Source organism: Motacilla alba, chromosome 1, assembly GCF_015832195.1.
Source record: "Motacilla alba alba isolate MOTALB_02 chromosome 1, Motacilla_alba_V1.0_pri, whole genome shotgun sequence".
Lineage (NCBI taxonomy): Eukaryota > Metazoa > Chordata > Aves > Passeriformes > Motacillidae > Motacilla > Motacilla alba.
The window spans coordinates 99123113-99136828 of NC_052016.1; the positions used below are offsets into that span (position 1 = coordinate 99123113).

The 13716-nt window shown below is 36.6% G+C and overlaps 1 protein-coding gene across 1 annotated transcript in view; it reads left to right on the forward strand.

The window, feature by feature from the left end:
* Window positions 1–13716, forward strand: part of TUBGCP3 (tubulin gamma complex associated protein 3) — a 48680-nt gene that overhangs the window by 22111 nt on the left and 12853 nt on the right. Inside the window, exons 7-11 of the mRNA XM_038140201.1 lie at window positions 324–442; window positions 3539–3664; window positions 7119–7187; window positions 10790–10922; window positions 12214–12380. Of these exons, the coding sequence (XP_037996129.1) occupies window positions 324–442; window positions 3539–3664; window positions 7119–7187; window positions 10790–10922; window positions 12214–12380 (614 nt within the window). The remainder of the gene's footprint in view (window positions 1–323; window positions 443–3538; window positions 3665–7118; window positions 7188–10789; window positions 10923–12213; window positions 12381–13716) is intronic.

Below are 13716 nucleotides of genomic sequence, written 5' to 3' on the forward strand. Positions count from 1 at the left end.
GCACTGGTGGTGTATCAAAAGAGATAACCAAGTTTAAGAGCTGGCCAGTGTGTCAGTTAAAATAGGACATGCCCTGTGCCTACATGCTCTCTGCTCTGAGAGAACCACAGGCAGCATTAGAGGCAGGTAAGGGCAGTCTTGGGCCTTCCTGTCAGACTAAGAGGACCTGAAATATTTCTTCACTGGTTGCAAGCCCAGCATAGTTTTTATAGTTTTGGGGTTTTTTGGCTATGCATCTAAATAGCTCTTCAAAGTTGTAATCAAAACTTATCGTCTCAACAAATCTAAATACTTGTTTTGTTTTTGGTTTTTTTCTTTTCTAGGTTCTGTTGAAATAACGGAAGCAAATCTTGTAAGAGATGTTTTATATGTCTTCCAGGGAATAGATGGCAAAAACATCAAAATGTGCAATTCTGAAAATTGCTATAAAGTGGAGGGAAAGGTACTGTATGGTGACTTGTATTTCATATGTGAACAGAAAAGTATATAGGGGAGAAATAGCTGTGAAAAACATGTAAAAAAGTTAAAATATTATTACAAGTCTATATTCCCTCTACCAACTGTTTTGTTTTGTGCTGGTTTTGTTTGTTTTGGTTTTGGGGGTTCTTTTGTTAATAGAACAGAGTAGTTTCAACATTAGTAGTTGAAAATCAATTGAGTAGATTAGGTGCCAGAAAGAAAATATAGCATTTCACAGAATCTGAATAGTCTCCCAACTCTTAAACCAAGAGAAGGACTCGTAGGTTATGGCTTTGAGGACTTCTGTCAACATTTCTCCTCTTCAGTGTGTAAGAATTAACATAAAGCAGATGCAGGCATTTTACTACATTCTTATTAAATTAAATTTAACAGCTTGATATATGGAATGGATGCTAGCCACTTGACTTTATGGTCCTGATTACAGTTATAAGTGATCAGATGTAGGTGACCTAGAAAAGAAAGGACTGGTGGTAGAACTAAAGAAAGGTCTGATGTGAATTTGAATGAAGATGTTGAGTAGGGGACAAAAGAGTAGGAGAGATGCCTGAGAGACATTGCTTTAAGGTGGTGAGATGTTATGCCTATCTGCAATCAGAAAAACCCCAAGAGTGTGATTGGGTCAGCTGACCAAAGAAGAAAAAATGGTACTGGTTGCTTTAGCATCTTCACATTCAGTATTTAGACAGTACAGCTTCAGAGTTGAGTTTCTGCTAATTGGTTTTCCTATTCTTGTTCAGATGGAAAGACAACACTTCCAGTTTTTACTTACATTAAAAACTTTCTTCTATGACAATATTACATAGTCCTTAAATGGTGGGGAAATTACTTTTGGGCCATTTCATGTGCCAAGAGCATGGTAAGCAGGTCTTAATGTTGATACCTGGGCTAATTTCCTTCTTTCCTTCATGATAATAGCAAAAAGTGAAATGTTGTAGTTGTTCACCATTACTTTATAATGACATTTATGGCTGGTTAATGGAGGGATAAATGGAGAAATTTAAATCCTGTTAAATCTTACTAACTAACAGATTCTTAATAAACATCCACGTGTAGATGATGCAAAGTTTGTAATTCCTCAGCACCTTCAGTGAGTAAGTTATATCTATATATGGGATTATATATGGCAAAAGAAAGGTAGCATAATATATTTTTCTAGATGGATGTGAAGAAAACTTAGTGATTACAAAATTGGCAATGGGTTTCATTGCTTTCCTGTGTAGCTTTCATGTCCAATAGGCTAGTTTGAGGTCAGAAGCTGTTTTACTTGGAACTTGTAATTCAGGGAATTTAATAACTGACCACAAGCCAGCTGAATAATCTTTGCCTGAGAACTCTGTCTTCAGTTATTTTTGTGAAGTCAGTCATCTTCCATTCTTCCTTACTTGTACTTGGTCTGTGCTACTGGACCCAGTGAAGATGAGATTTTCTGACCCACCAGAGCTGCAGCTGGAACCTCTGACAAGCAAGGAGGACCAAGATCAGACCTTCTCTAGCTGAATTGACTGCACATTAGGCAAAATAGTAGTCAAAGCATGTAGTTCTAACTCAGATGACAATCTCATTGTACACACTCTGGGTTGTTGGGGTTTTTTTTTTTCAGAAAGAAACACGCTTTCTAAGGTGCTATTCTTGCTGAAATGTTTCCCAATCTTAGTGTTAATATTAGGTGGTGACATTCAGCACTGTATAAGATAGCAGCTTTTGATTTGATCTAAGACATACAAAAGTCATAACACCAAGCCAGTTTTGTGTGTTCCTCATTTAATGCCAGAGGATGTGTGTTGTGCTCAGTGTTTGCCAAGTACTCTCTACTTGCAGAATTCTAAATAGTTCTTATGTCATCTCTTTGGTTTTAGCTGCAGGCAGGGTTTCTGTGGCCAATTGTGCTTGTTTGGGCTGGAATTTACCCTACAGAAGTTGTTCAGGAAGTTAAAGCTGTACCTCTGTGGGTAAACAAGAGGGTTAGGGACTGAACTCTGGTCTTACAACCAAATGCTGCAGCCTGTTTCAAGCCCACACTTGGTGTGGATAACACAATCTGACACTAATTGTTATCTTGGAGAATGTCTGTATGGTTAACTAAAAGGTTTAATTGAAGGGGATTGATTTCTAGTTCTTTGGCAGCTTAGCTTGGAACAATTCCTTGCTTAGGTTTCGACTGTTCCAGCTGACTGTCAAAGTTAAAAGTGTCTGTAGAGATGGGATAGGCCCAATTGCTGTGGGCAGAAGTCAGTCTCTGTCTCGTGGTTTGTGTGATCAGTCATATTGTTTGGAGTTTTTTATTCAATGAAAGTTTGAATGCTTGACGATAGTGTTCTTCAGTAATATGGTGAAATGTGGAAGAAGAAAATCTCAAGTAGGAAGTGTCTTATCTGTTGGTAATTTAGAGGAGGAAATGTGCTGATTCAGATGAAAATAGTAGTGGTAGCTGAAGAAAACCAGAAACAGACTAGAAGAGTTCAGAAGGCCATATAATTAAATAACCTATAAAATCTGGACTTAATCTTGGAAGTTGGGTTCTACAAGTTTGTGTTCCTGATGCCTAGTCAGGCATTGGGCCATTTATTTTCTGTTGAAGGTTTCTTTCACATGTAGCAATTACTAATTATTTTGTCACAGCTTTTTCATTAGTTTCAGTCATTAGCACCTCAGCTACAACTCTCATATTTTCAGTCTTGCTGATTGTCAGGATAAGATAAAGAGTCTGATATTGCAACATGAAAATGCAGGTTTCTTCTTTTTTTCTGAAGACCATTTTGTTATTGCCATAATTGCCTAATGTAAAAAGAGTGTATGAATACTGTTACAGTAAGATTTCCAAAAGAGAAGGTCTCAAAGTTGCTAGTGGTTTGTTCCTGCTGCCTTTTCAATGCCTGTGTTATAAATATAATGCTAATTATGTGGTTGTCTGCTTTTCTGCAGTATCTGTACTGTAGAATGTAAAATGAATTGTTTCTGAAACTGGCTTTTTTATGAGAAAGGGGCACCTTTGTGAAGAAACCGGTATTGGCAGGGCAGATTTGACTTAATTGCAAACTTGTTTCTGTTAACTTTATAGGTGAGCTTGTCAAAATCTCTCCGAGATACTACAAGCAGACTTGCAGAGTTGGGGTGGCTACATAACAAAATAAGAAAATATACAGACCAGAGGAGTTTGGATCGTGCATTTGGATTGGTGGGACAGGTGGGTCAGCTAGATAAAACAGTCTAACTACCGTGTTGGGCTAAGAAGCTACTGAGTAAATGCCTTGCTAGAATGATGCATAACCTTTGGAGCTTGAATCATTTATCATTTGATTTACTCCTTTTGTGGACGCTGCATTTGATATGGGTCATAGTCAGAAGGCAAGGAAAAGGCATTTGCCCTTTCTGGTCTTAAGGATTAGCCCCTGTAATTTGTAGCTGGAAATGTTAATAAATTCCTTTTCTTAATCACCATTCTTTAAAAAAAACCAATATTTTAAAATTATTCATGCATGTTCATAAACAAAAACATTTCTTAAATGGTATGATGTCATCCCTGAGGTAATTAATCACCAATTCAGTTGTTAGTGACCTGTGCAGGAGACATTTTTGTCAGCTATTGTTGATGTTCATGTGTTAGTACTGCACTAGCTTACATAAAATGCAAGTAGTCCATTATCTTCTGCCCTTTCTTTTGAATACAGCATCAAAAGAATATTAATTTTTGTTTTCATAGGTTTCATCATCATGATTTATAGTCTACAGTAACTTCACTGCTGCTGTAATACCCAAAACCACATTTACTGCTAAGACATTCCCGTTTCCTCTCACTTGCTCCCTCTGTAAAACTGGATATTATCCCTTCTGAGTCGACAGAAATGTTATCCTTGCCTCTAGCCATAACATCCTACCTAATCTGCCAAGAAATTGAAGTGCTTCTCCCTTCAATCTAATTTTTCTTAAGAGGTCAGTAGAGACACTGTAGTGCTTCCTACTTTTCTAATGTTTTATTCTGTTCCATTCTGTCTCTTATTCTAAGTAACCCTTCTAGTTACATATAAATAATTATTTTTTGATGGATCCAATGCTGATTTCCATGTTTTATATGGCAGTGCTACTGTGTATGCATTTTCTTTGGACTCTCCCCCTTATATCTGGGTGAAGTTTTATTCTTTATCTAGCAGCTTCCTGCTTGTGATTACTTTTACTGTCTCTGGCTTTAATCTTCAAGTTTACATAAAGGGGAGAACTTTAATTCTTCAGTGAATTTAAATATGCAGTATCTTGGCTTCTGTAGGCAGGTTTCAGATCCTGTGCAGGAGGCTGTGCAGTTAAGTTACCTCAATCTGCATAGCTCTAATGCTGCTAATTTTGCTTGAGGCAAGCACTTGTGTATATTTCTAGGATATAAGTGTACAAATAAAAACTTATATTCTGCTCTTGTAGTCAGTATCTGGGCACAGAGAGTATGCCTTCATGCTCATCATAGCTTTTATAGCTGAGAATTTCAGGTGCTGCACACTGCATTAAGGAATTTAGCACAACAGTGTATATTGATATAAAACATCTTTCACTTAATGTTCTGAAAGGATGATTGTGTAAACCCCTGTTTAAACCAGGTGTAGAATAACATGTCAGTCACTTCTTCTATTATGATTCTGGTGACTGATTTTACCACACAAAATATCAGGTATTGAGATTAGAAGTAGAGATGTAACAATATATTACACTTTATATTTTCCTACCTTTGCTGATTAATATCTAAATTTTAATTTGTCCTCAGAAAATAAAAAGAATAATTGGTAGTTAACTATATTTTAGCTTGTACTTTGACATTTTGCCAATTTAGATCCAGTTGAGTTAAGGAGCATTTTCTTTTTTTTGCTCTTGAGCAAGCATTCTGTTTCCTTCCTTGATTCTCTTTTGCAGCAGACCAAATCAGAATTCCAGGGTAATGTCCAGTTTTTCTGTAACAGTTCGGGAAGCAAAAGTCTGTGGTTTGTGATACAGGAATTGGTACTGGATGTAAATTTTTATTTGTAAAGCTTCTCTGAAAAATTGGTCACCAGTTAGAGTCTAAATCCTTTTGGCTACTAAATCATTAAAGTCAGTGGTTACTGTTCTTCTTTTTGAGCAGAACAGTGCCTTTGATTGTTTTCTTAGAGGCTCTGCTCTATCTTGGCAAGTGCCACTTTAATAGGTTCAAAAATTTCCTGGAGAAGCAAGTGAGAAGAAATGAAAAGTGGAGTTACACGTAAAGGGATTTCTTTTAGCCCTTCAGTATCCTCTGGAATAAAATGAATGTCAAATTTCTTTGCAATTTACAATGTTGAGTTGAAGAAAGGAACCTCCTTTCCTTAAAAAAGATACAATGGCAAGATTAATGACTTTTTTTCCCCCTAGGCTTCTTAGCTGCTTAGCAGGAAAGAAGATTTATTTTCTCTTTGTGCTTCTAGAAATTATTTCTGCCTTTTACATACTCTAGTGAATAAATACTTTAAGTTCTTGGGTTCTTTCTACAAAGTTTTCCTTTTTCCAATTTTTTTATTGTAATTTTAAAAGGTCTTGAAAGGAAAATCCTGGGAAATTTCCCATTAAAAAAATTCCATCAAAATAGATATCAAATTCATCAGCTGAGAATTGGTTAGAAAGTTCTGAAGAATTTGTGTGTCTGCATGAGAGTATTTTTCCAAGAAACCAAACAAAAAAATCTTGGGGCACTTTTTTTGGGGGGTTTTAAGGTCTTTATCAGTTGTTCCCAAATAAATGAGCCATATTTTTAGTTCTGTTTTGAAAAATGTGTTGCAGGCATTTTTTTCAGTCTGTATGTTAGGTTAAGACCATTACAAAACTAAAGCAGGACCTCCCCCAATTCTAAACTGTGGAAAATATTTATCACTAAACAAGTATTATTTCAGGAATGGTTTGTAAAATTTATCTTGATTTTTAAACAACGTAAAGTAGCCATGCTTAGAATCGTTTTACAAAGAAGACTTTTTGCTTTAGTTCCAGCCTGAATTAACTTCTGCACATTTTACAGATTTCTGAAGATATACTTTGTGTTGTTCATTTCTTCCACATTAAGTGAAGAATCATATATAACTGTGAATTGATAAAAGGTCAAAATTTTATAGTTCTTGATCTGGCAGCACTTATTTAGGGCATTTTTTGAGCATTGCATTTTCTTATTCATGTCATATAGTCTATACTGTAAATATAATGGTAGTTGCCTAACTTTTGTGTTCTGTTAGAGGCCTTCCTGAAATTTAAACTCTCTTCACTGCATACTGTATCTTACATGATTATTAAAAAAAATCTTCAACTGGGTCATGTTATAATTTGTACATCCCTGTGCCAATTATTATTGCCATTACTGAGATGATATATCTACTTGAAGAGTTACACTTGTCATAGTTTAATATGTTGATAGAGTTAAGGTAGCAAGAAACAAGGTCACTTGCTAATGTGTGGGAAAGGTATATGCAGCTCTTAGGGAAGCACTTATACTTTGGCCATTACTCTAAGAATTGGTTTTTATGCAGAAACTTGTAGAAAGATTCCCTTCAAGAAATTTCTGACTATGTTGGAAGTGTGGTGATAGAATTAAACCAGAAAGATTTCTCCTGATTACTTTTCCTTTTTTTTTCTTTCTTTTTTCTTTCCTTCTCTTACAGAGTTTTTGTGCAGCCTTACATCAGGAACTTAAAGAATACTACCGACTTCTGTCTGTTTTACATTCTCAGGTAAGTTAAATGGTACATATTCAACTTCACTGTTTTGTTCTATGTTATCTAAATATCTCCTAAAAAGGTAATACCTTGCTATTCTGTTAGAATGTGAAGGATGTACAGCAGTTTCTGTTGACAGTGAACTCAATTCTCTGTACATTTCTTGCTCTTTAAATGTATGTGCCCTTGAATAGTCTTCTCTTAAGAATTCACTGGTATTTGATGTGTTACATAAGCAAAGAATACAATGTATATTTCTAAGTCTCTGTCCCTGTTCTGCATCCTTTTTGTCAGTTTCACCTTACATAATATCTTTATCATTCAAATCCCAAACAATGTCACACATCCTTGAGTGGAGAAAAATCCAGTCCATATTTCCAGCAGTGCATGATTTAGCAGCTAGTAATAACAGTTCCAACTTCTTGCCTATGTGGGACAGTTTGTACATTTTTCCTGTCCCTTTGTTTTCTGAGAGTAAAGACATCTGTTCTGCTGGTGTTACAATGTTTTACTATTTTTCTGTAACATATAGACCGACTCAGTGCTGAGTTAATAATAATACTGCAGTTTTTCCACAAATATTTGTAGGTATGTGCATCTAGATGCTGTCTCTAAAATAAAATAAACATTCTTCTGCTTGCCTTTTTTTAAAAGGGGTTTGCAAGGGGTTCGTTACTTGTAATGGTGAAAAATTTATTCTGAGAATTGACCTAAAGCTAAACTTTACTGCCTTTTAAAACTCTAACTTCAATAAAATCTTTATTGTTTGTCATTGACTTTTGTTAATATTTTCAAAGCATCTGTTCCTTTTAACTCACAGTTTTTGAACGTTCTTGACTTTTGGAATGAACATTATATATACTTTTTGCTTGTTTTTCCTGGCTATTATCTAGTTATTCCTTTGTAATTACTTCTTGCTCTGTCCAAAATGTGTTTTCCATCTTGGTTTGCTGCTGCTTTGATATTTTTTTTCTAAATTCTACAACTTCTTGACCATGAAAATATTCAACTACTTTGAGATGCAGTTTTATCTACCTTTCTTGCCCCACCAAACCTTGCAAAAGAAGAGATGAGTAGGGTGGCAGGGAAAGCCTGTAAGAAAAAGATAAAAGTTCTGGGGTTGCTTATTTTCAAACTGCGTTTGCCTTTATGGGGCACTGACCCCGGGCAGCAGCCAGGCACCCACCCAGCCTCTTGCTCCCCCTTGTCTCTTGTGGAGCGGGGAGAAAATAAAAGGAAGACAAAAAGACAAGTCAATCAAGTTAGTGAGTTTAGAAGGGGAAGCAAAAGCTGTGCGTGCAAGCAAAGCAAAGTAGGGAATTCATTCACTTCTTTCCTTCAGCAGGCAGATGTCCAACTGCTCCTGGCAAGCAGGGCCTCAGGACACTTAACACTTGCTTGGCAAGATGGACTCCATCATCACAAATGTTCCTAGTATCTTTTCCTTTCCCTGAGCTTTTTTTCCTGAAAAAGCTTTTTGTCCTCCATAAGCTTGGAAGTGGTTTTCCAGGATTAGTTGCTATCCCAAGGAATGAAGTGAATCTCACTGGTGTGTAGTTTTATGGCTTCTCCTTCTTGAGGAGAGGCATGACATTTGCTTTCTCAGGGTCATCAGAAACTTCCTCTAATTGCTGTATTGCAAAAATTATGGAGAGTGGCCTTGCGGTGACATTGGCCAACTCCTTCCCTCAACACTTGGTGCATCCCATCAGGTCCCATAGACTTAAGCATATCCCATTTGTTTGGTGTACCCTAACCTGATCCTTCTGAACTCAGTCTTCCTTGTTCCAGACTTCTCTCTCTTCTTATCTCGACATCTGGTATCTCTAGCAGCAAATCTTACTGAAATACCAAGGCAAAAAAGGCATTAAGTACCTCAGCATTTTCCATTTTTTGTGTCACCCCTCACATAGCATCATTCAGTAGTTGGACACATTTTTCCCAGTCTTACTGCTGTTCTTATTGTTACTTTCATGCTCCTCGCCTGATTCAACTTCAGTGTTGGAGTTCATGAGTGCATTGAGCATGTTGATGAAATGCATTTTCATAGGGAGCAGTCAGTACAGTGTCAGCAATGCTTTGCTGCAGCAGCAGACCAGAGTTTCTGGGTAATCTAGGTCCTTCAGCACCTAACTGAAAGGGTTCCCAGAGTCATGTTATGTTTGGATTTTCAGAAGCTTCTGGCAACATTCCTTCCCAAAGACATGAAAGAAAGGAAGGAGATCCAGCAGTGGAGGAGAGATTCTTTTGTGACTTGAAATGTGGAAGGGCTCAAAGGTCACACTGCAGAATGGACAAAAAACTTGTACCTTTTAGCTTCTTGAAAACATGAAGAAAATTGACGTGATATTGAGTGTATGTGACTTTTTTTTGATTCAGGAGATCGTACAGGCTGCCAGCTTAGGAGTTGTTAACTGCAGTTCTAGAGAGCAGTACAAGCATAGAAAAACACGAATCTTGTCAAAGGGTTCTATACTCTCTTTATAACATTTTTTTGTGTCTTCAGAGCTTCTCCTGAGCATGTTTCTGCCCTTAAATGAGTAATCCTGAGCATACTGTCTACTATTCTATAAGCGTCTCTGGTCTTTTTCTTGCAGGTTGTATTCACATTGTCAGCCCATTTTAAAATGCACTTCCATGATGAAGATGTACCATGTCTTCCCTAAAGTCAAAGGGTGGCTCATGTATCTCTCTTGTCATTGCTGATTTCCAAAAGCACCAAAGAAAAATCCCAGGCATGGATCCAGGAGAATTCGGAAGCAAATGAATTTAACTGGCTCTAAGGCTGAACTTAATGTGGATGACACTAGTCTTAAATTTAACTAGTATGTTGCATTTGGCTAAAAATGGTGCTAGATGGGAAAGCAGTGAGTGGGTTGGTTGTCATATATCAGAAACAGCATCTTTTCTAAGAGATTGTCTCCTTGTACTGCTGCAGGAACTTGCTTCTCTATTCTTAAGTTGTGTTCTTGTCCTGCTTATTCCATCTGTACTTGTATAAGATTTGCATTTGCACCTTGGATGCAAATACTTGGCTTTTATTTTCCATCGTGTTGGAAGATTCATGGTAGTCACATTATGATAGAGTTTTCTTATTGTAGCTTTTCAAGTTTGGTGCTTTTCTTTCAATGTAGCAATTCCTTAATCTCACTATAAGGCTAACTTAAGTTCTGATGGCTTCTGGAGGAAGGCATTGAATGGAATTCATGACATATTGAACTAAAAAAAGCTGCATGGGCAGCTAATGAAAAGTTTACTTCTCACAGCCTGCCTGTCCTTTAGATGGTTTTCTTTACTCTTTGTTGAGGCTGTCTTTCAGGACTTCTTCTGTCTTCCTTTGCTCTTCTCTCTTTTCATGACTATTACCTTGCTGTCTTTAACTTTCTTGGTCTTTGTGCTTTGTCTGCCTCATTGTGCTTATGCTTGTCTCTGTTCTTTCACCAGTGCTCAAGTCTGTTTCCACTAAAAATTGGCTCTCAGGTTTTGGCCCAGTGACTTGATGAGAGAATACATAACACTGGGTATTTCAAGTGTATTAGTAAAATTCTGACTTCAGAACAAACTATGAAACCTGAGTTTTGTCCTTTGACATGTCTTTCTGTTTCTAACTTGATCAGTTACAACTGGAAGATGATCAGGGCGTCAATTTGGGACTTGAGAGCAGTTTAACACTTCGCCGTCTTCTAGTCTGGACATACGACCCCAAAATAAGGTTAAAGACCCTTGCAGCACTTGTTGATCACTGTCAAGGTTTGTTCAACATTAATTTAATATTTCTGGGGGTTTTATATAACTTTGAGTAGTTGTGCATGCTAGAGGTGGGTATCAATTATATTAGTGCTTGTTTGGACTTTTTTTTTTTTTTAGAAAATTTCGAGTAGGTAGTTCAGATTCTCCCTCTTTTAGTTTAAACAAAGCATGACAAATTACCGTGCTGTGTTGATACATTCAGACTTCTTACTTTTTTAAAACTAGAATGTGCTCCAAAATTTCAATTTTAAGCATGCACTTTTTATGCTATTTTCAGTTACTCAATCATTTTTTCAGAGAAGGGTATACTGAAAAAGCCCTACTAATGTGTTTTGAAATGGCTGACTTATTTTTTTCACTATATATGAGTATTATGCAATTTCTCTATATATGATGGCATAGAGGAGTCATTACCAGCTTGTCTTCAGACCCATGTGAAACAACAAAACTTTGCAAATCTACAAATATTGTGATTTTGTTGGCAATCCACAAGAAGATACTGGGGAGAGTCATGTTGGAGTTTACCAGAACTTTGGCCAGTAGCTGACTAAGCTAACCATTAACTGATGCTTCTCACTGATGGTACTTCAGATTTGAGATTTTAGCCCTTTAGAAGAGCATCTTAGCCAAAAAAGCCTACAAAATTTGCTTCACCTTAATTATTGGAATTGGTAGCAGTTTTTTTTTTAAATGGGCTTTACTCTTAAGACATTAATTAAAATTTTGAGCTGCATGGCCTCTGCTGCAAGGAAGTGGTAAGCTGTGGAGCATAGCAGCAAAATCAAATATTCAGTCTATTTTTAAACTTTTTTTTTTGACAGCCTCTTTTCAATTGCAAGAAGATATGAGATATTACCTGATGGGGCTATGAGGGCAACTATAACCCAGAAACAGGAAAACTGTGTTTGTGTGCATGTATGCACACAGAATATCTGAGAGTGTCAAGTACAGGAGAGAAGGGAAACATTCTGAGGCTCCTTTAATGCTTCTCTGGAAGCATAACATCAACTTCTGTGTGTGATCTGATGCCTTGAAATTTGCATTCCTCTAAGCTGCCATAAAGTAGACAGAGAACTGTGCTTAATGCTTTAGTGAGATTAATAATTCATGTCTTAAAACCTTGGAATTCCCTGTTAGCAATAAAAAATCTACTTTTGCTACATTTTAGAGTTGCTGTTTAGCAAGCTCAGTGTGACCCAGGGGTAGCTCAAATCAGTGGCTGCTATATTTAAATGGGATTGCATACGGTTTTTCTTCAAATGTTTCTGTTCCTCTTCCTTTCTTCTTACAGGGAGAAAAGGTGGTGAACTAGCCTCAGCAGTTCATGCCTATACTAAAACAGGAGATCCCTACATGAGATCTCTGGTTCAGCACATTCTTGGCCTAGTATCCCATCCTGTCCTGAACTTCCTGTATCGCTGGATTTATGATGGAGAGCTGGAGGACACATACCATGAGGTAATGGATATGCTACAGTAAAATACTTCATCTCTTTGTATTGTGGTGTGATAGTCTGTGGGAAGCTCAGAGGAGAATTTGAAAAGTAGAGTGTGATGAAAATGTATAACATGAGTAAGCAATACATACAATAACAACCTGAAATACCACTCTCATTGTGAATTCTTCATGAGTTTGATATCTGCAGGTTGCAATGTGTTGTCTTCAACTAATGATATGCTGGGTCTGGTTAGTAGAGTCAGAATGGTGTACTGACAGTAGGTCCTTGTTTCTGAAGACAAAATAATTTCTCTATATATTTTCTTGTTTACTGTAACAGCATAATGTATGCAGAGTTCTTTGTAACTGTTCAGAATGCAAGCCTTGTATTTAGAATGAAGCTCAGAATATTTTTCTCTGACTGCATACTCTTATCCTCTATAAATAAGTTCAGTCTGTGAAACTGGATAGAAGAGGTTTATAGTTCCAGGATTGAAACTCTGTGAAGTTATTTGTTGTGACTTCTGTAACATGTTGTGACTTCCTTTTTCTTCTTGGAAGTATTTTTTATGCTTTTCTAAGTTCTTGCAACACTTTCCTATCTTCAATCAGTACAATCTTTTTAAAGTGATTGGATTTTGTTGTTGTTGGGGTTTTTTTTGTTACAAGAAGCCAAAGAATCATTTTTTGAAATTAGTTGAGCACTTCTGAGACAAATCTGAGTAATTTTACCTGAGAGTCAAATATGCTGTCTGTCTTCTTGAAATGTCCTTATTTTGGTCAAAATTGAAGTGAATGACAGGGACAGCTGGTCTTTAAGGTCAGAATTGTGTAAAATGTATATGAATCTTTTTTTAGAAGTGTGAAATACTCTTTTTTTTTTTCCCAGCTACTCCCCAGATATGAGGCTTTGTCTTTATTTTAGGTAGTTTGCTAGTTCTAACCTCTGTGTGTGCCCTGGAAGAGTGTTCTTAATAGTGAAAATTATTGTGGGATGTGTTGTACTGAAAGCTGTAATTTTCATATGATAGACAATTTTGAACAGAGACAATTAGCCATTCTTGGGGAAAATGGTATTTGGAGGCAGTGAAAAAAGTTTCCATCCAGAAAATGGGTGTATTGTTTGACAAGATGAGAACATAATCCATCCAAACTTCACTTCAACAAAACTAATAAAGTAGTTTTAGTTTTTTACAAATGAGGAGATTCTCTTGTGTGGAGTTGAGAGACTGTAACATTTGATTGCCGTATCAATTGCAAAATTTCTGGGGGTTTTTGCTTTTCTTGTGTTTTTTTTTTTTCCCTCTGCATCTGTTAAAATAGGAGGAATAATAGGTGAAACTATAGGTTAGAGTTT